The sequence below is a fragment of the Mycteria americana genome, chromosome 4 (genome assembly GCF_035582795.1).
Source record: "Mycteria americana isolate JAX WOST 10 ecotype Jacksonville Zoo and Gardens chromosome 4, USCA_MyAme_1.0, whole genome shotgun sequence".
In the NCBI taxonomy this organism is placed as follows: Eukaryota; Metazoa; Chordata; class Aves; order Ciconiiformes; family Ciconiidae; genus Mycteria; species Mycteria americana.
The window spans coordinates 29,587,382-29,613,057 of record NC_134368.1 but is presented as its reverse complement, the minus strand read 5'-3'; the positions used below and the strand labels follow the sequence as shown (position 1 = coordinate 29,613,057).

Genomic DNA, 25,676 nt, shown 5'->3' with positions numbered 1-25,676 from the left:
GAAATGACCAAGAAAACAAACTAATGATTTGATTCTCCCACTGTAAAGCTAATTTCAGCATTCACTCAAAAGCTAGATCCAAATGTTTACTGAGGAAGTTTAGGAAATTAATTTGCAGAAGTTCCATCACAAACTTGCACTTATCAAACCCACAAATATCAGATTATAGCAAGAATGCGTATACTAGGCAGATTATTTTGCTTTGAATAATTGCATTTTTTTGAGTCTCCTGTCTAAAACTCCTTCTTGTTTTTCTTGGAAGTGGTTTTGATACTTAGTTGCATACCAACCATATTAGTATACAACAGTACTAGTTGCATACTAATATTGTTAACGTTTTTAAGCTAAACGGAAAGAAAAATGACACATTGCCTTAAGGTAGATATGACACCAAGAATGTGCTTTTTAAGAACTAAAATTAAGAAGTTATACTAGTGTAAAAATAAATATTAATATGAAGGCCCTATGTTAGCTAGGTGAGATTTAGGTCCATGAATCTTATGTGTTTATCTCATCAATGTATCAACCACAGTATTTCTGACTGTCTTTAAGGAATCAGTAAAAATATGTGTGCCATTTTTCCCTTTCCTTATTTTTAATTTTTTGTATTTTCCTTTTTAAAGTTTTATATTTTACAGTATTTAAAATTTGCTTTCATGGCTATATATGTGTGTCAGTTAATGGCTTTAACAGTGGTCAAGAAAAAGCCAAACTTTCTTTAGAGAATTCACTGAGAAAAATCTTTACAAGTAGGGAATGAGGAACTCTGGCCTGAACTATTCACTAAACAAAATGCTGTGTTCCAGCGGGTGATTAATAAAACGTTCAGTCTGCTCCACGACAACACTGCTTGCTAATGGACACGCACAATTTTTGAGATGTTTGGAACACATCCATCTTTGCTCCAGATGCAAAGACTGCCAAAATCTGCCAACCATTAGCTGAGAGGATGAGACCACATTTTTTTGTTGTTTGAACTTTTCCCATACACATCTGACCTTAGCAAAAAAGAAGACTGCCATGTATTGAGGAGGGATTGCTTATACTCAGGTCAGTTAAAGCTTCTCACAGAGACACTGTTGTCTTTTTATACTGTGCATATTGTTATGCACAGCAACTGCTTATTAAAAGAAGAATGAAATTCCTTCACGATTTTATTCTTCTGACCATTGAACTGGCAGAGGCTCAAGCGCTTCTTAACACTGTAGTAAGAATGTCATCATCTGTACTTAAAATTTCGTCTAAGCTGGTGTAGTACATATTTGAAAGATTATGTTTAATTGTACTGTGTTAGAGTCCAGCTGTGAAAGCACCATTTCAGACACAAATCAGTAGGAAGCATTTGCTCGTGTAGAAATGATCACAGGAGTCCTTTGTAGTCCTGGAAGTATGCTCTTGTGATTTTGTGGAGATACTGCACTAGATACTGGAGAGTGGTTTGGTAATGGCCAGAGACAGCACAGGTTTTTTGTATAGGAGAATATCTGCAGATTGTATAAAATGATTATCAGGTATTAATTTGAGTCTTTTTTTCTAGAGTCCAGATTTGCTTTCCTAACAGAATGTTAGTCTTGCTTGGAAAGTAAACATTACACAGTATTTACCACAAAGTGGTACATATATGGAATAGGAAATAGTTACAAAATATTTATGTAGCATCTTTTGATAAATGCTGGCTTTTTATCACATTGATTATATTCAAATTCTTTAATAGTTTCCTGTTTTTTCATTTGTTTTGTATGGTAATCGTCATAGGGATATTCATGATCATAAGTAGAATAGATTTGGCTCAGGAGGGAACATGGGATCAGTGAATATAGCACTGGGCTGCAAAAGGCATGGATTGTATTTTGCTTTCCATAATCACTCTGTAAATGGACTGGGACAAGTTAATGTTATCTCTGTGCCTTGGTTTCCCTTCATACAAAATTGAGATCCCAATACTTCCTTTGAAAAATATACTGAGGTCTATAGAAAGATAAGTTATTTAAGAACTATGTGAGATTTTATTGCTATTGTGGTAAATGGAAGGAGAAGGTGGTCATGATCATTCACACCAAACCTTGTTTTATTCCCTGTTTCCATCTTCCAAATGGGATGTTCTGCAAATAAAGATTTCCAGCATGGATTGCATGGAGAGATTAGAATTATCTGTGCATCACTCAGAGATTTATCAGTGGGATCTTTCAAGGCTGCAGCTCAGATTCTCTCCTGCTTATTCCACTTCCTAAGCAGTTGCCATGCATCAGACACGGTTTTTTTGAAATGTTGCTCTTTTGATTTAGTGGCATTTCATGTCTGCTTTTTTTTCTATTTTATATCTCTTGTAATTCTTTTTATATATGTTGGACGATAGTGAAGAAGCGGGACCTTTGAAATTCTTTACTGATGGAAACATTACAAAAACTTGAGATTTATATTCTAGTCATTTATGTGCAGGGATATTTGTCAAAAGAACCTGTAGGACTTGTCACTCCTGTTGAGTTTCAGTGGGATTTCAAAGTCTTACTCCCTCATACTCTTCTTTATACCTCAAACATCAATCTTACCATACATAGCAATGGTTTATTGGCAAAGCCCCTCAGACAGAAACCACAAGGAGGCTTTTAGGGCAATTGTTTTCCTTGAATTACCTGGTATTTCTAGCCAGGTTTCATATATTCCGCCTGCTTCAAGCACACTGGTCCTGCTGCTCCTGATCTTCCATGATTGTGTGCATTTTGTGACTCTCCCTGGTCTACAACTGAATTGATAGGTAACTTGGAATTTTTAAATGGGATTTTAAGTCACACGATATTTAGCAAATAAAACAACATATAAATCAGCAAATAAAACAGGACAATTGAGTGTGACCTATCATAGAGAAATGGGCAAATTGCTTGTCATGAGGCAGTGTCTCTGGCAGCGAGGAGAGACAGTAAAAGATCAGGTATAATGTCAAAGAAATACATGTTTTAGAAGTGCAGAATTTTGTATTTCACAGATATATTTACTAAAATATTATTAGAGATGATAGCAACTGGCATTAAAGAAACCCAAGCAAATTAATTTTCAGTGTTCTGTAGTGTGAGTTTTATTTAATATTTTTTTGAATAACTATAATTTTAATCAGAAAAATGACAAAATTGTATTGTAGTAATGTAAGATCTCTTGATACAGCTGAAAATTGCGCTTGTGGTTTTTGTCAGGTTAGTTTATAAGTACCCCATGACATAATTCCAAAAAGATGTCCACAAGCACCTGTCACAGTTCCTAATGGCAACTGCTTTCTCTCCTGCCCCTGCCATGCTCCTTCAGGTAACAGCATTCTCTTTCCTTTATTCCACATGCTTGTCTTAGGCTCTGGCCCTGACTCGGAAAAGGTCCTCACAGCTCCTGGCTCCCAGACCAAAGGAGCTGAAAAGGGCTGTCTCTTCTCGCTGTCTACTCAGCACTCCTTTTGTACCACCGTATGATTGACTGAGAAAAAACTTAAGCCTTGATAACCAGCACACAAGGGAGCCAGCAGAAAGTGATGGGGGCTGATAAGTTCCTTGAAATCACTTTTATATTGAAATCACTTGAATATTTTATATTGGTTGAATTTTATCAGCACTTGTCCATTCAAAGATCATTTACTCAAAAATGGTTTACATAAACTGTAGCATTTGCAGAGTAATTGCAATAGTACAGACTGTTGTAACATACTAATATTTTGAAATCGTGGGTCCATTTTGCACCTGTCCAACAAAACTGAAATTACACTAAGGTAGCATTTGCCAATACACAGAATACAGTTTGCTTCCAACAAAATTTTTAAGCTCTTCCATTTCCAATTTATATGCTGTGCTGACAGTAGCAAACCACTAAATCCATTTACAGATCCAGTTTGAAGTTAGTTGATGAATTTACATTATCAATGTTTAATCCGTATCTTTTTTGTTTGTTTGTTTAGAACAGCAACAAAACCCAGCAGATGGGATACCCAGCGCTGGGTGACACAGGCATCTGGGCTAGGTCATCACTCTGTTTTCTCTTGCATCCTTTTCTCCAGACTGTACTTCCTTCCCAAGATTAGGCATCAGAGTAAAGTTCAGCAGGCAGTGTGTGTCACCTGTTAATCATCAGCTATTGTTCCCTACCTATGTACTTTTGTTAATAGAATCCATACCACTATGGAGCCTTACTTTCCCCTTTGGAAAAATCTTCCTTATATGAGGCTGCCTGGATATATTGTATCCTTTATGGGTAGCCTTGTTTCCTTCCTTCCAGTCTCAGCTATTCTCCATGCTCTTGAAAAGCAGGGTTACTCTCCTTCAGGATACTCTCCTTCTTTCCTGCTGCAGGAACTATTTAATATCCTTCTGTGTATTTTTTTCTTACTTCTTAATGTAAAATAGCTGTGTTTATTGAAATTACCCTTGTCACACAAGGGTATGTGTATGTAGTACTATGTGTATCAGGTGCGGAAATCTAAATATTGGAAAGGTTCGATATACAAACAACGGCTAGCAATCACGAAGGAGAGTGTCATACCCTTAATAAATTGACTTCCTGTTTATCATTGTCAGTATTACACAATTTTGTGTCATGCTTGTTCTCCCTTGACAATTTTACCAACAGAATTTTCACAACGAGAGCTTTTCTGTTTTGGCCCTCAAAAAGCAGATTGATGTTTCATTGTGTCAAAAAAAGCATATCTTTATTCCATTACAGGAATACACAATAGATGTTTTCTTCCGCCAGAGATGGAAGGATGAGAGATTAAAGTTTAAGGGCCCAATGAACATTCTTCGATTGAACAACTTAATGGCCAGCAAAATCTGGACCCCAGATACATTTTTTCACAATGGGAAGAAGTCAGTGGCTCATAACATGACAATGCCAAACAAGCTTCTACGAATCCAGGATGATGGGACTCTCTTGTACACCATGAGGTAAGTCTTTTCATCTGTTCTCTACTCAAGCTATTTCTCGATGTGATTTTTCCAGATAACAATTAAATAAGGTTCCAGGAGGACTCTCCTTTGTTTTATTTCTGTCCCAGCAGAAACCAAGCTAGGAAAATGTACGTTTTGTTTCCAGTTCTGTTACAAGTCTGTTGGCTGATGATGAGTTAGATCAATTCTCCTACATGTTCCTCAGTTTTCATACCTCTATAATGGATTAAAAGATACTGACCACCTGCATAAAGTGCTTTGAGACCTTCAGATGGGAATCACTGTGGAAGAATTCTTAAGAATACTCAAGTTTACCAACTCCATCTCAGAATGATTAAAATAGTACATGACTTCTGCCTGTTACTGCACCCATTGTACCGACCATGTGAGCCCTTAAGCAAATTTATTATTAAGATCAGTGGCAATAAAAAATAAAGAGGAAGAAGAAAGGGTTAATAAGGCTTCAAATTCTTTCCAGCAAGAACTACAGGGAAAATATGTCTTACTTTGTAAAAACTGTTTCTTTATATCTAATTACAATATTTTACTTAGAGTTTTAATTTTTGCATCCTGTGCATGATTACCAGCTAAGATAAACATTTAGCTGGTAAAATGTATTAAATTTGCTTAGAAAATAATTTCTGAAAAATTATAAATATCATGCATGCATAGGCATAAGCAGCATTTTTATAAGACTGATTTCTTTTTCGATTACTCTTTTTGTAATAATGTTACCTATATGATTTTTTTGAAAATTTCTTATCCAAATTTCCAGAAACCCCTGACTTAATTTCTTTCTTTTTCTTTGAGAATATTTAATAAATTGAATTTGTTGTGAATGTAGACTTAAAGTCCCCAGCCTAAGTAAGATATAAAATGTGAGCTGTAAAGCAAACATGTACTGTGCAATTTTTTCCATGCAGCTATACCAGCATCCCTTAAGCCTGATTTACTGTACAACACTCAAACCCTTATAGTATTGAGTGTTGATGGGTAGACTGCTAACGATGTTGAACGATGTGGTGGTTGGAGAGGTTCAGAAAAGTTTGCTGGAAATAAATCGAGACCCCCATTTATAGTTTTTTTGCTTGGGCTCAAATCAATATTTGAACTTGTATCTGTATAAACTGACTGAAATTCTCTCCCTCCAGAAGGAATTATAATCATATGCTATAAATAATAAGAAATACTGTTTGAAACCATTATGAAGAATTTTTTTAAAAACATAAGGTGGGTCATGTCAGCTAGAATTAACTAAGCATTTTCATGACTTGTAAGTATGTTTCTTCCGAGGGTATGAGATTAATGTGTAAACTGTTTTCATTGTCTAGATTTTAAACAGCCATTTTTATCTGTGTCTGTTTAGAATTATGGTGTGATTTATATCAGAGGCTCATGCAGTTCTTTGCCTTCAGCTGGTTGCTGACTCTTCTCTCTCTCTGCCCCTTGACTTCAGAAAAACTTTCCTGGGGAGTGGGGAGTAGAAATATGGAATATTTTTGGGTGGAAGGGTGGGAGAACATAGTGGGGAATACAATGACTATGAACCACTGGGAGTACAGGAGGATGTAGCTGATGTTTGAGGCTGGATGAAGAGGAATGAAGACATTCATAAAAAAATCTCTACCCAGAGGAGACTTACAGGATAGGAAGGAGAAACAGAGCTTCTTTTTTTTTTTTTTTTAATTAAAAATAATAGGAAAGAAAAGTCTGTCAAAAACTTTCTTCAATCTGTTTTAAATTATTTTTTATCGTATTAATCCCCATATTTGATACTGGGATATTGCTGGGATTTTTTTCACAAAATGAGCAAAAGTGAATGCATTGTTAACATACTGTCATGCTTATACATAAATAAAAATAATAATCAATCACAAGTAACATGGAGAATGAATAGCAGCAATCTTTTAAAAGAACACAAATGGGTTTTTTTCTACATCTTCCATTCAAACTGTAAAAAAAAAAATAAATTCAGAAAACTATGGAGCACAGTCCTTTGGCAAATTAACTGTATATTATGTGCTTTTGTAATGAACCTTTGAGAGCCATATAATCACACATGTACCTCAGAATATTATGAGAAGAAAATGATTGTTCTTAACAACCTGCAGTTACATAATTTATATTTTCATTTAAATGGCCTTTCCTCACAGTTTTGAGGTCAGCTCTTTCAGGTTTTTGATGCAATAAGTCAATGCCTTCCAAAGGAACACATAAAAGGGAAGAAGCAAGGCCTGATTTAAATTTTAATTAGTTTAATATAACATTTCAGTTTCATCTCCTAAATCAGCATGAACTCTGCTCATTTCTGTGGAATTGATTTTCTTGTCCTGCTAACTGACTTAAATGCATAGCGGTCTTTTGCCTTTTAGGCTTACAGTTCAAGCTGAATGTCCAATGCACTTGGAGGACTTCCCTATGGATGCTCACTCATGCCCACTGAAATTTGGCAGCTGTAAGTATATAACAAGTGTAGCCTTTGGTTAGTGAGTATCTAACATTGCAGCATCACTTCGTTTCAGTAAGTGAATGCATGAGAGGTTTAAAACACAAGGTGGTACTTTTTAAAAAATTTGTAACCTGACACATCAAAATCTCTTTTCTCTATTCAGTGTTGTGTCTTCTAATGTATTTTAAAGCTTTCTTGACTCCAGTTAACATAAACACTATGCACCTAATTCAGCACTGCACTGATCTACTTTTATTCCAGCATGCAAACCATACCGATGAATGCAGACCTGGGTGCATATAGCCTGTGTAGTATTAATGAGAAGCAGATTAAAGACTTCAAAGAATGTTTGTTTTCATTTATTGAAACATTTATTTTCTCTTTATTGTTAATTATATTTGTTTTTACATTCTCAGTCAATGAAGATAACAACAAATGGCTTCTGGTGATAAAAAATTTCACTCATTAGCGCATCTGCATGTTATAGTCAGGTGGACTTTGACCTCACTAGTATTATTTTAACAGCAGCATAACTTCATTTACCTATATTACAGCCTTTATTCTTCTTCTTCATGAATTAGGATCACATTATCTATATTTCCTGGATTTTGTACACTAAAAGGTTTTCTTTTTTTCTTTGGCTGCATCCTGTGTTCTTTGCTGGGCCCAGGAAAGGGAATGCTTTTTTGAGAAAACTGGTTAATACCTTTAAATTCTGGCTGATTTTACATTAATTGCAGCCACCACAAGTTACAAAACAGGTGATATGATGCCACTAAGGACATCATTAACCAGATGAACATTGTCAGAGCACTGTGCATACTCTCCATAACCCTGACATATCCCTTTTCCTTGGAGTCTGGAGCAAATTAAACCAAGCCTGTGTTTCTCATGATGTTTCCACACTACAGGGAAATCTTAGCTATGGAGATAAAACATCATTAGAATTAATTTTGTATCATGGAGCCTTTTTTGCCCCCTAAATATTATAATACATAATACAGCTTAACTAACACCAGAGATGTTAGCCAAAATCGGCTACTGACTAATAATATTTACATATATGTGTGCAGCAAGGTATGTTTGATTTATAAGGTGTGGGAGGAAAAAAGACTCATATGTAGCCTCAAAACAACTTAAAAACCCCCATAATAGTGAAACTGATACTCAGGCCAAGGGGCTACTTTATAGTAAGACTTCATTTGCATTCCTAAGTTGGAAACCCTTCTGACTAGGTATATTAGACTTTGCGTGAACAGTTTCTTTTTTTTCTTTTTTTTCTCTCGATTGTTTGGTTGGGTTTTTTTGCTTACTAATTTTTTCTTTGTTCTCTGCCCATGGTTTCTCATTTTCTAGTAAACAGGAGAATTCAAACTGTGAGCAATGTGATTTTAGAAAAGCTGTCTTTCATTTCTCCCGTGGTCACCTGTGCTCCAGCCTGTTGGCACATCCAGGGGACTCTTATTTCTGTTCATTTTGAATGGCTTCACACTCATTTTATTTCTTTGCCTAGAACTCATTTCTAGACTACTGTGCATTTTTCAGCTTTTATTCTGGGATAGAATTTGAATGATGAATAGTGATGAAAATAAGCAGGAATCCTGAGGATTTTGGTTTAGCTGAGGCGAGTCTGCCAGTGGTATATATTTGTCACAGCTCTTCATAGGCTGCTAATCTTACATTGCTAGGAGGATCATCAGCCTGTACGAATGTTTCAGTTGTTTTTTTATACATAAGAGAAAAGCCAATCTCAATGTACTAGAGAAGCTGTAGCTTAATAGATTGCCTTTCTTTATCCTTATCAAAAAGTCTAGCCAACAGTGGGGAGGATGGGGACAAATCGGCAATTGGCAATACTGCTGGTTTGCATTAAAGCAGAGGTCTTCTTGTGGGAAGCTGGAAAGGTAGAAGGGAAGTGTTACAAGTCTCTGCATGCTACCCACCTGCTAGATTTTGTTAGTCATGCAGTTGATGGCTAGTTGCATGAAGAGGCTTCTTTCTGGGCCTCCAGAGATTTCTCAAGTGAAAATGTTTGCAGCCCGACAGAAATGTTGCTTTTCTTTTTCACTTCACTATGGTTATGGTATAAGACTTAAAATGTACTTGTCTCAGACAATCAAAATGAACACACAATTTCTTCCATCAGTGGTTTACCCTTTTCCTTTCATACTCCATTTGTTAGTAGGGTATTAGACTGGAAAAACTTGGAGGACATACTCATTTTTTTTCTTTCTTACTTACTGGAAAGGCATTAATGCTATTTAAAGTACAGTGTTGATTTGCTTTCATTGTAGTTTATTTTGACAGACCCTAGGCTAAATGTACGTTTGATCATGAATGCACTGAGAGAGCAGCCTGCTTAATGTCAGCTTGTCCCACAAAAAGATGCCAAGGAGTGAACTTTAAGAGGTTACGCAGGGCAAGGCACAGAGCCACTACAAGTTTGTTAAGGGCATTGTCACTGAACCTGGCTTCCCATATTTAGGTGTGAATTTCAGCTAATAATAAAACGCTTGTGATGATGCACTCCCAAAGTGGAGAGTGGGGACAGTGGAAAGTCAGAACAATATAGGAATGAATTTTCAAAAAATGTTGTGTGTCCTAAATCTTGCAAGTTGTTTTTCTTTTCATCTGGTTTACCACAAGTTTTAGGATACATATAATATCTAATCTCTGACAAGTTATTTAACAGTGTAGAAGAGATGTTGTTTGTAATTTAATAGCAATAAATTGTGGTTAATAAGATCACAAATGAATGTCCTGTTCCCATGCTGCAATAGGCATTTACCCTACCGTAAAGCTATTTTAAATGGCCAAACATATTTTTAAGTTTTTGTTTGGTTTTTTTTTTAAATAAGTAGATCTTGTAATTCTATGAGTTTTGATGGAAGCTGTTTAATTTAAATTGCTGACAAAATATTTTATCTTATTTCCCACAGATGCATACACAACTTCAGAAGTGACATACATTTGGACTTATAATGCTTCAGATTCAGTGCAGGTGGCACCAGATGGCTCAAGATTGAATCAGTATGATCTTTTAGGCCAAACAATTGGAAAAGAGACAGTTAAATCAAGTACAGGTTAGTAAAAGACATTTTGAAGAAAAAGGCACTCACTCAGCTATGAAGAGCATAGGCATTGCTGGTGGTGTTAGAAGGCTACTGAAAAAAAACTTGCAAAATGTGAGATATTAGGCATAGTCTATTAATGTATGGTACAATTAACACATAGCAGCACTTCACTTTCAAGTTAATAAGTAACTGGTGATAGCAGAGGTGAACTTGCCCCCAGTGACTGTTTTTTAACGCCATCTGGACCTCAGTCTTGAATCCCAATGTTTGTAACCCAAGACTGGGATAATTGTTTAACTTGATACGGTAAATGACACTTTTTGTCTACTAAATGGTGAAGCCTGCAGGTTTCAACCATTTTTTCCTTTCATCATGTTTTTGGCATTAAGCATTGGCTTATTCCATGAGACTCTAGACTGTGTTCCTGCATGTGCCAGGCTGTGATGGACCCCCATGATTGCCTTCTGACTGTAGATTAAGTTCTCAGGGTGCCTTTGTGTGAATGCAGATAGTTGCTTATGTGCAGAAGCCTGCAGGACTGAAGTTCTTGTCAGGGCATACAAGAGTTCTCGTAAGTTCCTGAGCCCTGATCTTTCCTGGAGCTCAGTGGGAAAAAGATGTAGTTGTACTCAAAAACTTTCTTATATTCTGTAGGATGCTTTCTACTACAAAATACGTTCTGTGCAATTTAACTCTAGCACATTTCGTTCACATAAATGTACCGAACTTTCTTTTACCAAAGAAATGGACTTTCTTAAGATGATGAGCTTTTGTTTCATTGTATTTTGTTTGTTTGTGGCACCTAGGTGAATATACAGTAATGACGGCTCATTTTCACTTGAAGAGAAAAATTGGTTATTTTGTCATTCAGACTTACCTCCCCTGTATCATGACTGTCATTCTCTCTCAAGTGTCATTCTGGCTGAACAGAGAATCTGTACCTGCCAGGACAGTCTTTGGTGAGTATACTGAGTAACATTAGCTTTGTTTGCAACAGCTGAGGCTGTTAGAAAGCATTTCTGAAGTCTGTTTGGTAAAGGCTTTTTTCATTCAAGTTAGTGTGTTTGTAGAATGTGATACTATTTCTAGTCCAAACAGCTTTCAACTGCAGCTTACAGATATCCTGAGAATCCCAAAGTTTTTGGAAATTAGCACATGTGAGAGAACTGTCCATATATCCTTGACTCTTTTAAAAGGAAAAAGTTTTAATGGAATGGAAAAATATGATAATGTTACTATTTAAAAATTAAATTTAGATTATTTTCTGAAATGTCTTACCTTGTTATTATCCAAATATTTTGGTACTTGGTAGATAAGCACATTTCTAAACATATTTTTAAATTAAGCAAATTAAATTTGAATTTTTTGAATTATTTGAATGTGTTAAACTTTGCAAGCTTCAGTTCTTTAAAAGAAGCCCTATTCTGGGGGTCTGGGCAGAAGTTTCTCACTAATTCAAATTGGAGCGTACTATAAGGCAGTGAACAGCTTCAGCAGTGCAAAATAATGGTGTTTCTCTTACAATAAGGTTTTGCTCTCTTCTTTATTAAAGCAAAGTAAGAAACGTCTTTCTTATTTGCATAACTTAAAGTTCTTTTAATTTTGTTTGCTTTTGAAGAAAAAGAGACTAGCACAACAAAAAGAAAGTAATGTCTGTGTGGACTCAGCCATCAGAAATGCTGCATAAAATTGTATGATTAGTCATCAGTAAACACCATGTACTCTTCAAAAATTAGGCCAAACTCAGATGCATATTAAGTATGATGCACAACAAAGCACTTACTGTCTCTCCTGGTAGAGAAAATGCCACACAAAGCATTGTGAAAATTACAGGTTTGAATATGAGCCTTATTGAAGTCAGATGAAATGGGTCAGTGGTTTTAATGGGACCGGAATTCTGGTCCCCAGACCATATTTTCCCAGGCAGTTATGAGGCAGATTTTTTTTTCCTTTCTTCAAAATTTTCTGTGAATTTGTCCATTTCTGCTTATCAAAATGCACATTCCTGTTTTCCAGCCTTGCAAGTGCACTGTCAAATCCTTCTATATCTCTGTCTTTGCCCTTTTCACTACCTCATCTTATACATTTAGGACAGTGTAACTGGTTTGTCCAAAAAAAATCTCACATCTTCTCTTCCTAAAATGCACTTTCTGTTACTGTGTCATCAGTAACAAGGCACTACATCAGTAACAAGACACTAGGATAATTCTCCTGGAATGTTGCATCCCTTCCTGCATACCTCTTCCTTTTTCTTGATTTATTTTTTGTTTAATTAATGTTTTTTTTTTAAATAAGTAATATCTGCATGGCAGCCTGCTGCTTTACTCTCCTGGGGGTTTAGCATAATATGGATAACGAACAGTGTCCTGTTTCAGGATGTCTTGAGGGAACTGGGTAGGATGGCCACAAGAACAGAACCACACCACCTAGTGACATAAAGTCTAAAATCTGTTTACTAAGCACAATGGATATATTGAAGAGATAGCAATTTCTGTGCTAGTATTTTATTTCTGCCACACAGACATGCACCTCACACACCAGTCAGGGCTCCATCCCCTCCAGGCCAGCTTAGACAGGCACCCCAAACCCAGGGGAACAAGACATGTCCAGGCTCTGCCTGATGGAGCAGCCTAGCCCCTGCATGCAGCATTTGCACGTCAGGCTTAGCCTTCTGCATTGCATTGGATGTCCCCTGAGGAGCTATTTCTTAACATTCTTTTACACTCTAGATGAGATTGTCAGCATAAGCTGCCAATGGCGTCTCTAATCACATAGCTTCAGGTGAATATCCCAGTCTTTCTCCATACCTACTGGCAGCAGTTGTCACTGGGATTTCTGGTACCCTCTGCTCTCCCGCCTAAATGTGTTACAAAAATGTGAAGTTAGCCACAGTTTCATAACAAAGTTCATCTATTGCTTCTTACTGTTTTCTGGCTCGTACTGAATTAATCTTGACAGTTAGAGCTGGGCAGGTACGCTCAAGGTCTCATTTGGGTGGTACTTTCAGGTAGACTCTACCCAGTGACACATGAAGCCCATACTACAGCTAAGGTAATAAAACAAGCTACTTACAGCAGGGAATATAAAAATTGCAGGAGGTTTTACTTCACATTTTTATTGATCATACTTAATTTTTAGTTTTTATACGGAATAGTCACTTGCTAGATACCCATCTTTGGATTGTATAATAAATATATCAATATTAAAATATGATTAAGTGGAAAGTATTAGTTTTGACAAACTGTTTTTCAGAAACAATGAGAAATTTATTTCAAGTACCTTCTTGAGAACTGCTAAGTCGTGGAAAGGACTAACTACTGGAGTACTGTTCCTTTCAAAGAAACATAATTCCCAGTTATTCAAAGCAGCACTTAGCTTTTATTATTTCATGTTTGAAAGAAGTTACTTTTCTTTCCCCTTTCTATTCTCTTGTAACATAGTTTCAAGTTCTAGGTTAACATTAAGGACTTGGTATAATGAGGATTCTTTTATAGTTGAGCTCTTTAATCCTTTTCCTTTATGGCATCTATTTAATATTGTTGACCTAAGCTATCCCAAGTGAATTATGGCCTAATGTTATATTGTTTCAACTTTGCTTTAAATTATTGGAAGAAGAAAGTTTTGTCATCATTAATTAAATAAGTCTTGAATGTGTTTTCTCTAGCAGATAAATTTGAAAAGCATTTGATTGCATTTTTAACGAAAGGGAGTAAGCCTGGTTCATAATGCCTTCATTTAGTGCAAGATTACAATCTGTTTCATTTAATAATGTGCTTATTGTTACACATTTAGTGTCAACAATATTAGCAAAACTAATCTTGTGCAGCTTATTCAATTCTCGCTTCATTTTTAATGGGTCATAACACTTAGAAACATCACATATTTGCATAGCAGCATTAGATGCAGGTGACAGAAAAATCAGAAATTAGTTTTCTTAGTGCTACAGTCATCTATGTGTTTTAACTCACACGGAGTAGGAATGAGAATGTTAAAATTAACGTAGTTAGGTATATATTCTTTGATACCCAAAGCTGGCAAGAACAAAAATTAATAATTGTATTATTTTTTACTACATTGTCAAAGATGCAGAATTTTAAATTCACATAGGTGTGTTCTCTTGTCAGGACTCTGTTCTCTGTGATCATTTTATTCTTATGCTGCATTCCTATCCCTGTGATTTGCTTGTTCTTGGTTTATCTTTTCTGAACCTATATTAATTAATGTACATTTTGAAGCAAAAAGCCATTTAGACCTGAAATAGACAGACTTTTTGATTGGGCAACTACAGAAAAGGAAACCTAAGAAAAGTTCAGATTTGTTCTCTGGTTATTTTTACATGGGAATTGAATAACATAGACCCTTCCTTTTGAACAATGCTATATATACGAAGTACCTTTTCCCATTTTGTTGAAAAAAATCTCAGCTGTCTTTATTTAATCCTCCTTTCACATGCTGCAGATTTTCTTTTGTGCCTTTAGAGATATCCCATCACTCACAACTTTCAGTCTATAATTTCTTAATCAGGAATTTCTGCTAACTGTAGACATAACACTCTAGTGGTAGTTAGTGGGCAAGCATACCTGGAAAACTGTAGCCCTTAGAGACTGAGCTGGCTGCAAATGAACTAATAGGTCTTCTCAGCTCAGTGGTGTGCCAAGACACTAGCTCATGTTCCAATAGTGGCATAATGACATGCAACTTTCACTGGAGCTGGGGTAAATAGCGCTTGCCGTTCAGCTTTAGGAATTAACTTGGCTGTCAATCGATGGGGAACTCTGTTCCATTGCTCGGTATTGGTACAGTGAAGCAACGTGAGCACCAACTTCACGATATGTATATGTAGCTTAACCGACTGACGAAATGCAACTTTTCTGGAAATAGATTATGTTATGGTCCTTGGCCTACCATGCTATTTGAAAAGGATTCTGGCCTTTTGTGTTGTTCTTTTAATAAAAAGGGTAGACAGAGCACTTGAGCTATTTTCTACAATCTTTCTCTCAATGGTTGTGCAGACTTATCTCCCAGTGTCTAAGCAGAATCAATGTATGCTCCTTTTGTATTATACTGTCAAGTAATACATATACATTGCGTAAGTAAAAAAGAAATGGTATGTAGCCAAATGTTATGGTATAATACTTTAAAATTACACTATCTCCAGAATTTTTAAGTTTTTATTTAGACCTCCAACTGTTTACTCTTGGAGTGATAAAATGAAGTAGTAATCTGTATCTCTGTAAAATGGACAACAGTCTTTTCTTTCTGTTATTTGTATCTATAAGTCTATTCAGGTTTTGGACCAGGTTGAGTGATCTAATTACCTAACAACATTTGCAATTACTGTTAAGAAAAAAGGAAAGAGTGAAATAATAGGACAATGGAATTAGCTTCCTAATAAAAAAAAAAAAGTAATTTATCAATCCTTTTGTGATATGTTCTTCAAGCATTATGTGTATCTTTGCAAAGTGCTGTGATGAAAAGATAAAATTGTGGGAGGAGTAGCATGACATTATAAGAAATGGAACACATTTTAAGCATTTTGCACAAATTATTTGCAAAGCTGAATACCTCTTTTGTTACAGAAATGTACTCTGGTAACTCATTATTTAGGCCTTTGACTTTCATTTTCAAAGGAGATGTCCACATTCTAACACGAGAAGGCTAGGATGTGATTTAGTTGACTAAAATCTGTTCAAATTAGAAAAATCAGTTGATACACAAGAGGTGAAAGTAGGGTCCAAAAGAACTTGTCCCTGTCAAGGAGTAGCCTGACTTTTGCACACAAACGTGGGCATAAACCAGTCATCATGACAGATTTTAACTTTAATATTTATGTGCTAGTTCCTCCAATTTCCACTATACGCTTTTAGTTAGGCATTTCTAGTTTTTCAGTTTACCCCTTCCGCTGTTGTGTGGCAGTACCCTAGATCATTGCGTGACAGAAATTGTTTGCCCAAAGGTGACTGTCTAACTTTAAACACATCTTGAATGGTATCCATCTGTCCTGGAATCCAAAATATGACAGAGCCGGTATTTGCCACATACATAAGTTTAGTGCCAGTGAAAAGTGTTGAATTTACAGCCCTGGAGACGGATATCCTCTCTCCAGTGAGAAGACGCCGTTTCAAAAGTGGCACCATAAAAAAAAATCCTAGGCAATCAAATAGCTCCAGTCTTGGCCTGAATGGGTGAACCTGTAGTGACAGAAGACATTTAGCTTTTATAGGCGTGCACTGCTAAGAACAAAAGTTGTAATGATGTTGGGGTATATTTACTGTCAAGTATAAAATGCTTGGTCCTCTTCGGAGAAGGGAAATGTCAACAGTTTATTTTCTGGATCCTTTTTAAAGACAAACTGATGACTGCTCTTGGTCTCTTACAAGATGATACCTGTCCATGTCATTCTGGCACCCATTCAGTGCCGCATTTGCTGAGCGCTGGGCTACAGAAGATAGTTCTTGACCTGTATATAAACCGTGGTCTTTCTACATCATAGTGAGATATCATGCAGTCTTTACATAGCCTGTTAAATTATTCAGGCTGTTCAGAGTAGTATCTGATTTAGGGGAGAAGATTGTTTTCCTCTAATATTTTGACTACACTACCTCATTGTAGGGGGACAATCTAATCATTGTTTTAAATACCATTTTAGTTCACTAGTGTTATGAATTAGATAATGCAATGAGGAATGTTTTTGATCTGGTCAGTGTATGGGTTTTGTGGGGTTTTAAGTTAAATCTTTGTGAAATAAATGTGTTTTGTTTTACAAGCTGACCATATTCCTCCATGTTAATAATTCTTCAGTCCTCTCAGATTTATCAGTGGCAAGGAGGCAGGTTATTTCCATTCAGTCCTTTTTTGTAAAGAATACTTGATAATACTGATTTTTCAAATTAACTATAATGTGCAAAATCATCTGTCTTTTGACTGAAGAAGAATAGCAAGTATAAAAATATTGGAGACTCCTAAACTGACAGGTATCACATTAAATTTTCTGTCCAATTTTTTCCCACTCAATTCAGATTAAATGACTGTGGTAGCTTGAGCATCACTGAATTTATAGAGTGAAGGAATAAATGAGAGTGCGTTGGCTATTGTCTGACAATGTGCTGTTTGATTAGTATTTGGTCACAAAGTGGTGTGGCTTGCTGAACTTGTAGAGAAATTGTCAACTGGTAGCAAGATACAAGATGTAAATTCATGATGTTTTAATTGAGACTAGAAAAGGTCAGCAGTTAATCTTAAATTAGATTTCTGAAGAAGCCAATGGGGCTTCCAGCAGATTAGTTTATTCTAAAAGGTAGGACTTAAACAGAACAGTACCTTAGCAACTGTATATATTTACATGTGGATAAGGTCACCTTATCTCTGAGAAACAATCACTTTACTGATACTTCTGTATAATTAAAATGATTTATCTGCAGCTCAGGACCGGTGTTAAAATTTGCATGTGATAATTTTAAATGTAAGATAGACTGCCTTTTCCCTGAGGTGCTGAAAATAATTAAGCCGTATGTTGTGTAAGTGTTAGGAGAGAATAAGTTCTTCACAAAATATAGTGTCTATACGTTTTCATACAATATAGTATGATGGCTGTTTCGTTTTCATTGTATAGGCTAGTAGGTCCCACCCGTGTCACAGCTGATTCCAGACCAAAACCACTTCTTTAATTTATGGAGGCTGAAAAATAGCAATTAGAGCATTATGTTTTCTCAGGTGTCCGGGTACTGTGTGACTCATCAGGATGTTTCTGTGCCTTGCTTTCCTTGCTGCACAGGCCTTTGGAAGCGCATCAAGGGAGAGTAGCGCTGAGGCTGAGTCCATTAGCTTTGCTCTGTCATCCTTTGTAGCACCCTCAGAGATGGAGATTCTTTACAGCAGGGATGGAAATTGCAAAGCCTAAAGAGGTCTGAGTAGGTGTAATTGCTGCCTCTCTTCCCTCTTACACAGTGGTTAAAAATGCTTCTCCTGTAGCAGAAGGAAAATTCGAACTAGGTCGATCCTGCAGAACCCAGGTGACAGATTCCTGACAGCGGACGATCTGGCTTGGGGAGAGTGACTTTACTTTCTCTTAGGAATCCTCTTACAACAATTTTATGAGTGTGTAGTTGTTGAAGCCGTGGTATGCTGTTACTAATATTTCTGCCATGGCATCTCCTTTGCCTCTCACAATGGAGTGTAGGTTTGCTGATCTGTGCTAAGTATATCACTTTGCGTTGCTTTTCATTCTGGAGACGTATTTAATGGCGTGCCACAAAGGGAATAGTTTAGTTTGTCTAAGTGTGATTCAGCCTGAGGTGGGATAACTGATTTACTTAAGGAATGGAGACTGCATTTGTGGCTGTGGGTTTCTGCTTGCTAAAACTGATTCAGAAAAATGTTCTCTTCCTTTCCTCCCATGTATCTTCTTTCTGATTTTTTGGAGTATAATTCCTGGCTTCCTACTGGGTCTTCATTATGTAGAAAGTACTGTAAAGTGCTTTTAGTAACTACCACAGTGAAAGAACAATCTTCCTGGATCATCAAGTCTTGTTTTCTGACACATAATACACAGTTATAATAATCTGGCATTTCAAATCAATATGCTGTTCTAGAAAAAAATCCATGTTACCTGAATAAAAAGTTAACCTGTTTATGTCTTCAACTATGTCACTGGATGCTTAATGAGACAGCTACTGGGAAAAAAAAAAATATTTCTAATAACAAAGGTCAATTTGTGTGGTACTGTCAGTAAAGATGGGTGCCAGACCTGCAACCACTGCAGTGAAGCCAGCCACCAAACATTAACATATTAATCATTATTACTATAATGCTGCAAAATATTATGATTCCATTAAGGAATTGTTAATTTTATCCCTTACCTGCCCTGACAGCTAAAAAGAAAAAAAAATATTATCTGTCTCCTGTAAGTAAAATCTTCAGCTGATTAAAAAAGGGAAGTTTAGACAACAAAATTGAACTAAAATACTTCAAAGGAAACTCCAGATGCAGCCTTTAATATGGTTCTGGCAGTTTGTCACCAACTTAGATAAGCAAATTTTCCATTGTGTTTCACAAACATACCATAATAATTTTTGGGTTGTATTTTTGTTAACATTCAAAATCCAAGCAAAATTGTTGATGTTCTGTTTTTTCTGTCCCCTTGCAGGAGTAACAACTGTGTTGACAATGACAACACTGAGCATCAGTGCTCGAAATTCACTCCCCAAAGTAGCATATGCAACAGCTATGGATTGGTTTATTGCTGTTTGTTATGCGTTTGTATTCTCTGCATTAATTGAATTTGCAACTGTAAATTATTTCACAAAACGAGGATGGGCCTGGGATGGAAAAAGTGTAGTGAATGATAAGGTAAGTCCTAAGGAAATAGCCATATTTCCAGTCAATTGCACTAAACCAGCTGTAATATATTGTTTTGATAAAATTTGCTATATATAAAAAAATAATACATAATGCTTTAAATCAAAAGAATGTAGATGTATGTTCCGTCCTGAACAAAGATATATCTGCCCCGATGTAGCTAATCTCACTTGGTCTCAATAATCCAGATTTAGTTATCAAGCACATTGGGGGTTTTTTTACGTTGGGAACTGTCTGACTGGTTTCGTGACTCCTCAGATACAACTGTTTACCTGATTATTCAGAAAATTTAATCCAAATTATATTGGTTGATCACTTTTTTATTATTTAATCCAATTGAGTTGGAAATAAGAAAAAGATTATAGAAAGATACAATGTATATTAATTTTCCTGGTAACTAAGGATCAGAAAAACAACTGAATGCCCGTATATGTAAAAACTATTAATAACAAAATCCAGACATTTCGAACATTTTCAGTACTCTGAAACTTACCTCTAATGATATGTAGACATTAATTTTAAACTAATTTAAATAGCAGTTGTACAAAATTCTGAGTACTTCTTCATCTTTGATGTATTGATGCTCTGAGCGTGCAGAAACAGTCATGCCTTAATTTTCTGGTATTGATAGTAGTGTAGGTGTGATAGCATGAAGAAATTTTAATTTCTTCTGATAGAATTTCTTATTTCGTGAACAGAATGAACTGGTGATATGCCTAAATTTGCGTCAAGCTTTACAGTTTGTAATTTTAATAACACAGAACAAATGTTAAAGCTGACTTGTTTTGACTGACTTACTATATTATATAATTTTGTCCTATCCCAGTCCCTGATTCTACCGATGGAAAAGGATTTCTTCTGACAAAGAATACTCTAATTTCTCTGGTTCTTCTTAAAATAGGATAGAATATTATTTGATTCCTAGATGATAATAGTAGATGTGAAGCAAAGTTTAATTAACTGATGGTTTCTCAGCACTTTGCATGCATAAAGCACAATGCATAAAGAAGCAAAATGTTCAGTTAATGGTAAAGGAGAACCAGAGGAAATGAGTACATTGTTTATAATTCCCTGTGGCTTCTGGAAGGGCATGATCTATCCATAGCTTCAGGATCTGTTCCCTCATGCTAGAAGTAGATAGCAAATCACTACAAGTTTATCAGCATGTCACGAGTGAAGCTTTTCAGACTGGCACATTGGCCTGGCATTGTAATAATGTAGGGAGCCCTTATAAACTCTCTGATCATCCTTTGGCTGTTTCTTTAAATTAATATAACAGTGTTGTCTCATGATCTTAGGAGTGGCAGCTGTTTAACAGCTAGGTAGTATTCCTTCCCTAGGAATGACAAAATTAGCCATTCCATGTTAAGATTTATATACCATTCACATGTCCAGTTCTCTATTTTCTTCAAACTGACTTAACAAAAGATAAACTTTTAACATATTCATAGTTTCTCATACAAAAATATGGTTCATCTTTATTATGCAGGTCTCATTAATGGTATTACAGATACCTTTTAAAAACACGCTAAGTGTGTCTGAAAGGAAGGAATTATAGATCAATTAGAGTGTTCCTCTTGTAATTCGATTTGGTAATTTGCTCTTATTTTTGCCGAATGCTCCGTGCACCTAAAAGCCAGGCTTACTCTTCACCAGATAAAAGTGAAATAGGTTTCCTCAGTGACAGTCATCTGTGTTCATGTTATATGGAAATTCCCATCTAAGTGCTGTCAACATGGTATTTGTCTCACAGGAAAGCAGGTGCGGGGACAAGCTACATATTTGATCAGCCCCTTTTCACAGTCCGGTCAATAAGGAACATTGCTGATCACAGGTGGTTTTTTTATGTGACACCATCTCTTGAGACAAGAGATTTGGGGCACAACATCTAACCATGAAGATCTTATCAAGATTTGTAGATGGCGCTGATAAATACCAAATTGGAGCTAATTTAAAACCAAAATTGGAAATTGGGTAAATGCCTCCCAGTGGAAGTAAAACATTGGAATGCACCCGTATGAGAAATGTCACAAGAATTCCCTCACTTGTGCCACTTCCATTAGATTAAAAATCAAACCAAACCAATGCAAGAGCTGATGATTTCTTATATAAGCCAGAAGTTAACTATTTCTTCATCTGTTTAATTCTGTATTTTGTGGAAGAGATGGTCTGAATCTAATATTTATTTGCCTGTTTCTAAATTATGTATGGAGAGCCTTGCTTCCTGAGAAACTGAAATCCTTCCATTCTTTCCTGTAGGTTATTAGAAGTTCCTTAGTTTGGGATTGCTGCAAAACATTGAATCAATTTATAGCATTACAGTCTTATTGCAGAGCTAGTCTGTGTACCTATATATATATGTCTAAAAACTGAAGCCTAAATTCATTACCTATACATCCCTGTATCTATCTATAGACATAGCCTCTCCATTGGACCTCCATTGGCTGAACTTTAGCCATTTGAAAGCATACACAATCCCCCAAAAACACAGAAGTGCTGAGGTTGGAAGGGAACTCTGGAGATCGTTGAATTTGACTCCCCAACTCCAAGCAGGGTCAGCCAGGGATGGTTGCTCAGCGTCATGTCCAGATGGTTTTTCAATATCTCCAAGGATGGAGACTCCACAACCTCTCTCGGCAACCTGTTCCAGCACTCAGCCATGCTCACAGTAAAGCAGGTTTTTTTGTATGTTTAAGTAGAATATTCCATATTTCAATTTGTGCCCATTGCCTTTTGTCCTTCCACTGGATATCACTGAGAAGAGTCTGGTCTGGTCTTCTTTACTCTCTCCCACCAGATATTTATATAAATTGATAAGATTCCCCCCTGAGCCTTCTCTTCTCCAGGCTGAACAGTCCCAGCTCTCTCAGCCTTTTACATTTCAGATGCTTCAGGCCTTAAATCATCTTTCTGGTCCATCGCTGGACTCGCTCCATTATGTCCATGCCTCTCTTGTACTGAGGGGCCCATAACTGGATCCAGCACTCCGGATGTGTCTCACCAGGGCTGAGTCGAGTGGAACCATCACCTCCCTTGGCTGCTGGCAACGCTCTTTGTAATGCAGCCCAGGAGGCTGTTGGCCTTCGTTGCTGTGAGGGCACGTTGCTGGCTTGTGTTCAATTTGGTGTCCACCAGGACCCCCTGGGCTTTTTCTGCAAAGCTGCTTTCCAGCCCATTAGCCCCAACGTGTACTGGTGCATGGGGTTATTCCTCCCCAGGTGCGGGACGTAAATTTCCCTTTGCTGAACTTCATTAAATTCTTGTCATTCCAATCCGCTTTTCTTATCTGCTGTTATTTTTTAGGTTCTAATCCCCCTTTTCATCACTGTTATGCATTTTTTAAACAATAATTTCTGAAAAACATAAGTAGTTCTTGGGCTAGTTCTCAGCTCACTTCTGCAACTACCAGGCTGGAGTCCTTCTTGATTGCAATTTCTTTCTGATCTCTGTGTGTGTGTCTATTTATATATGCATGCAAACACACACATATTTCTCCAGAATCTCTTTAAAATGTAGACCATTACTGAAATTCCTTTATTTCTTGGTGGTACGTTATGAGATGTTCAAATAATAGTGATGTTAGATTTATGTGCGAAAGATGGCCTAATTTTCATTTTATTACAATGCTGGGTAATCTTTTTTTTCCAGTCCACCCATTCACTCCTTCTAGTTCTCTTAACAGAGAACTTTTTAAAGATCTTGCAATTTTGTTGTAAGGAGCCAGATACAAAGCAGCTAGAGAAAGACCAACTCCTTTCCAGTGACCCTTACAATCGCAGTAACAGACCCTTCCTCATATAACTTCAGTAGGGCATTTGATGGTGCAAGAGTCCATGTTTTTAGAGCATTCTTACGTTACCTGTACCTTCTTTTTGGATAGACTGGAAATGTCTTTCTTTATATTTGAATTTATCAGCATGGTATTCCTGATATTTATTTTAACATACTCACACATACTCATTTGTTTCTTTTACATTTGAAATGATGTTTTATTAAGTCTATTCTGGCAAATACACATTAAGTATTTAACTCCGTGCTGTCTTCCAATAGAAAAAAGAAAAAGCGTCTGTCATTAAGAAAAACAATGCCTATGCAGTGGCTGTTGCCAACTATGCTCCAAATATTACCAAGGACTCAGTGCTACCAACCATCTCCAAGAGTGCTACAACTGCAGAACCCAACAAGGCAAAACCAGAAGCGAAGCCACAGGAAGCAAAGAAGACATTCAACAGTGTTAGCAAAATTGACAGAATGTCTAGAATAGTGTTTCCAGTCTTATTTGGTACTTTTAATTTAGTGTATTGGGCTACATATTTAAACAGGGAGCCTGTCTTACTTGGCTTTGCGCCATCAACTTAAAAGCTGAATTGCACTGAGGACTTAAAGCATCATTCTAATCAGATAGGTTGTTCGCTATGTACAGTACGACTAATAACTGCTAATCTGTGAACCATTATGTACAGAGTGTATATAGATGTCTTATCTGTGTATCTCCAAAGGAGGGACACTGTTAATTCGTGGGTCTGTAAACAGATAGCACCCATGGCAAATATAGCCAGCTCTTTAAAAGTTATACCCAGGGGAGTTCTGTTAAACTAGGATTCAAATATACAGAATTATATTCTCTCCGTACAATGAAATGAAGATATGATCCTACATAATTATTTAGGAACAGTATTTTTTTAATTTAAAGTTAAAATATTTTTCTATAAAGTAACTAATTCTACTTTAATGAAAGAAACTGTCATTTAAAAAAGTGATTTTTTTAAAAAGGTGTAATTGTTTCATACAATAGCAGTACCCATGTACATAACAGAGTACAGAGGTCGTACAGTTCTACTGTTCACAAACATTCTGGGTACTAGGTAGGCTGAAGAGGTAGTAAAGACTACTATATGGCAAAAGCCACAAGTTTCTTACTTCTGTCCTCTTTGAAGTTGTTAATAAACTCTTCTAATTGACTTCAGGGAAAAGCAAGTGTTAATCAAATTCCTAATATCAACCAACTTCCGCTAGTGAAACTCTTATTCTTTTCACTTTTATTTAATTGATATTGCTAAGCCAGGTCGTCTGGTTCAGCAAAGTTGGATTTTTTTCTCTTTGATTTTGTTCTTAATTGGATTATTGTCAGGTTCATAAAAGCACTCAGAAATTTTTCAGGGTTAAGTATATCAGTAATATAATACACTCTTTTTCCTTGCTTAATGTTATCCTAAAACCTGCCATTGAAATATTTACCTGTATTTCTCCCAGAAAGCATTGTTTTCAAGGGAAACAAGAACCATGATTTAAGTTCAGGAAATTGTCCATATAATAAAATTTACTGCTGCTTTTGTAAATTGCAACTTTACATTTCGCTGACATAACTTTACAACAACTTTGTATACTAGAAATGGTTTTGCTAAGATTTGAATGTTATTTTTTTAATAAAAGGTCATGCATCATTAGTAGGTATCAACTGTATTTCATATACACAAATATAACAAAATTGGAGCTGCCATTTGCAATTTTATATGAACATTTAATACTGATCAGTAAAATTGTTTTTCATCTGAGCCTTTGCAAAGGTTCTTTATGCCCCTAAAGGCCTGGTAAATCATGACATAAGTAATAATTGTGTACTGTATTTAGATTTTAGTATACTTGGCCAATCAAAATATTTTGATTCACACATACATTAGCAGTTATTAGTTGACCTTTAAAAAAAGATACACCTTTATGATGATGTCTTCTAGTAGAGACATATGTAGTCGTATAGTGTCATTTATTGCAGTTTTGTACAGTACTTGAGTATAGTGCATAAATAGATATGTTCAGAGTTTAACAAAGTTGTACAAATATTTCTAAAATCAAATAAAAGAGTATCTTAAGACATGG

The 25,676-nt window shown here is 36.1% G+C and overlaps 1 protein-coding gene across 1 annotated transcript in view; it reads left to right on the top strand.

Moving 5' to 3' along the window:
• Nucleotides 1–24,402, top strand: part of GABRA2 (gamma-aminobutyric acid type A receptor subunit alpha2) — a 57,759-nt gene extending 33,357 nt beyond the window's left edge. The window contains exons 4-9 of the mRNA XM_075500014.1: nt 4,696–4,916; nt 7,292–7,374; nt 10,308–10,451; nt 11,249–11,401; nt 19,588–19,790; nt 23,850–24,402. Coding sequence (XP_075356129.1) covers nt 4,696–4,916; nt 7,292–7,374; nt 10,308–10,451; nt 11,249–11,401; nt 19,588–19,790; nt 23,850–24,158 — 1,113 coding nt within the window. The 3' untranslated portion in view covers nt 24,159–24,402. The remainder of the gene's footprint in view (nt 1–4,695; nt 4,917–7,291; nt 7,375–10,307; nt 10,452–11,248; nt 11,402–19,587; nt 19,791–23,849) is intronic.
• The last annotated feature ends 1,274 nt before the right edge of the window (nt 24,403–25,676 follow it).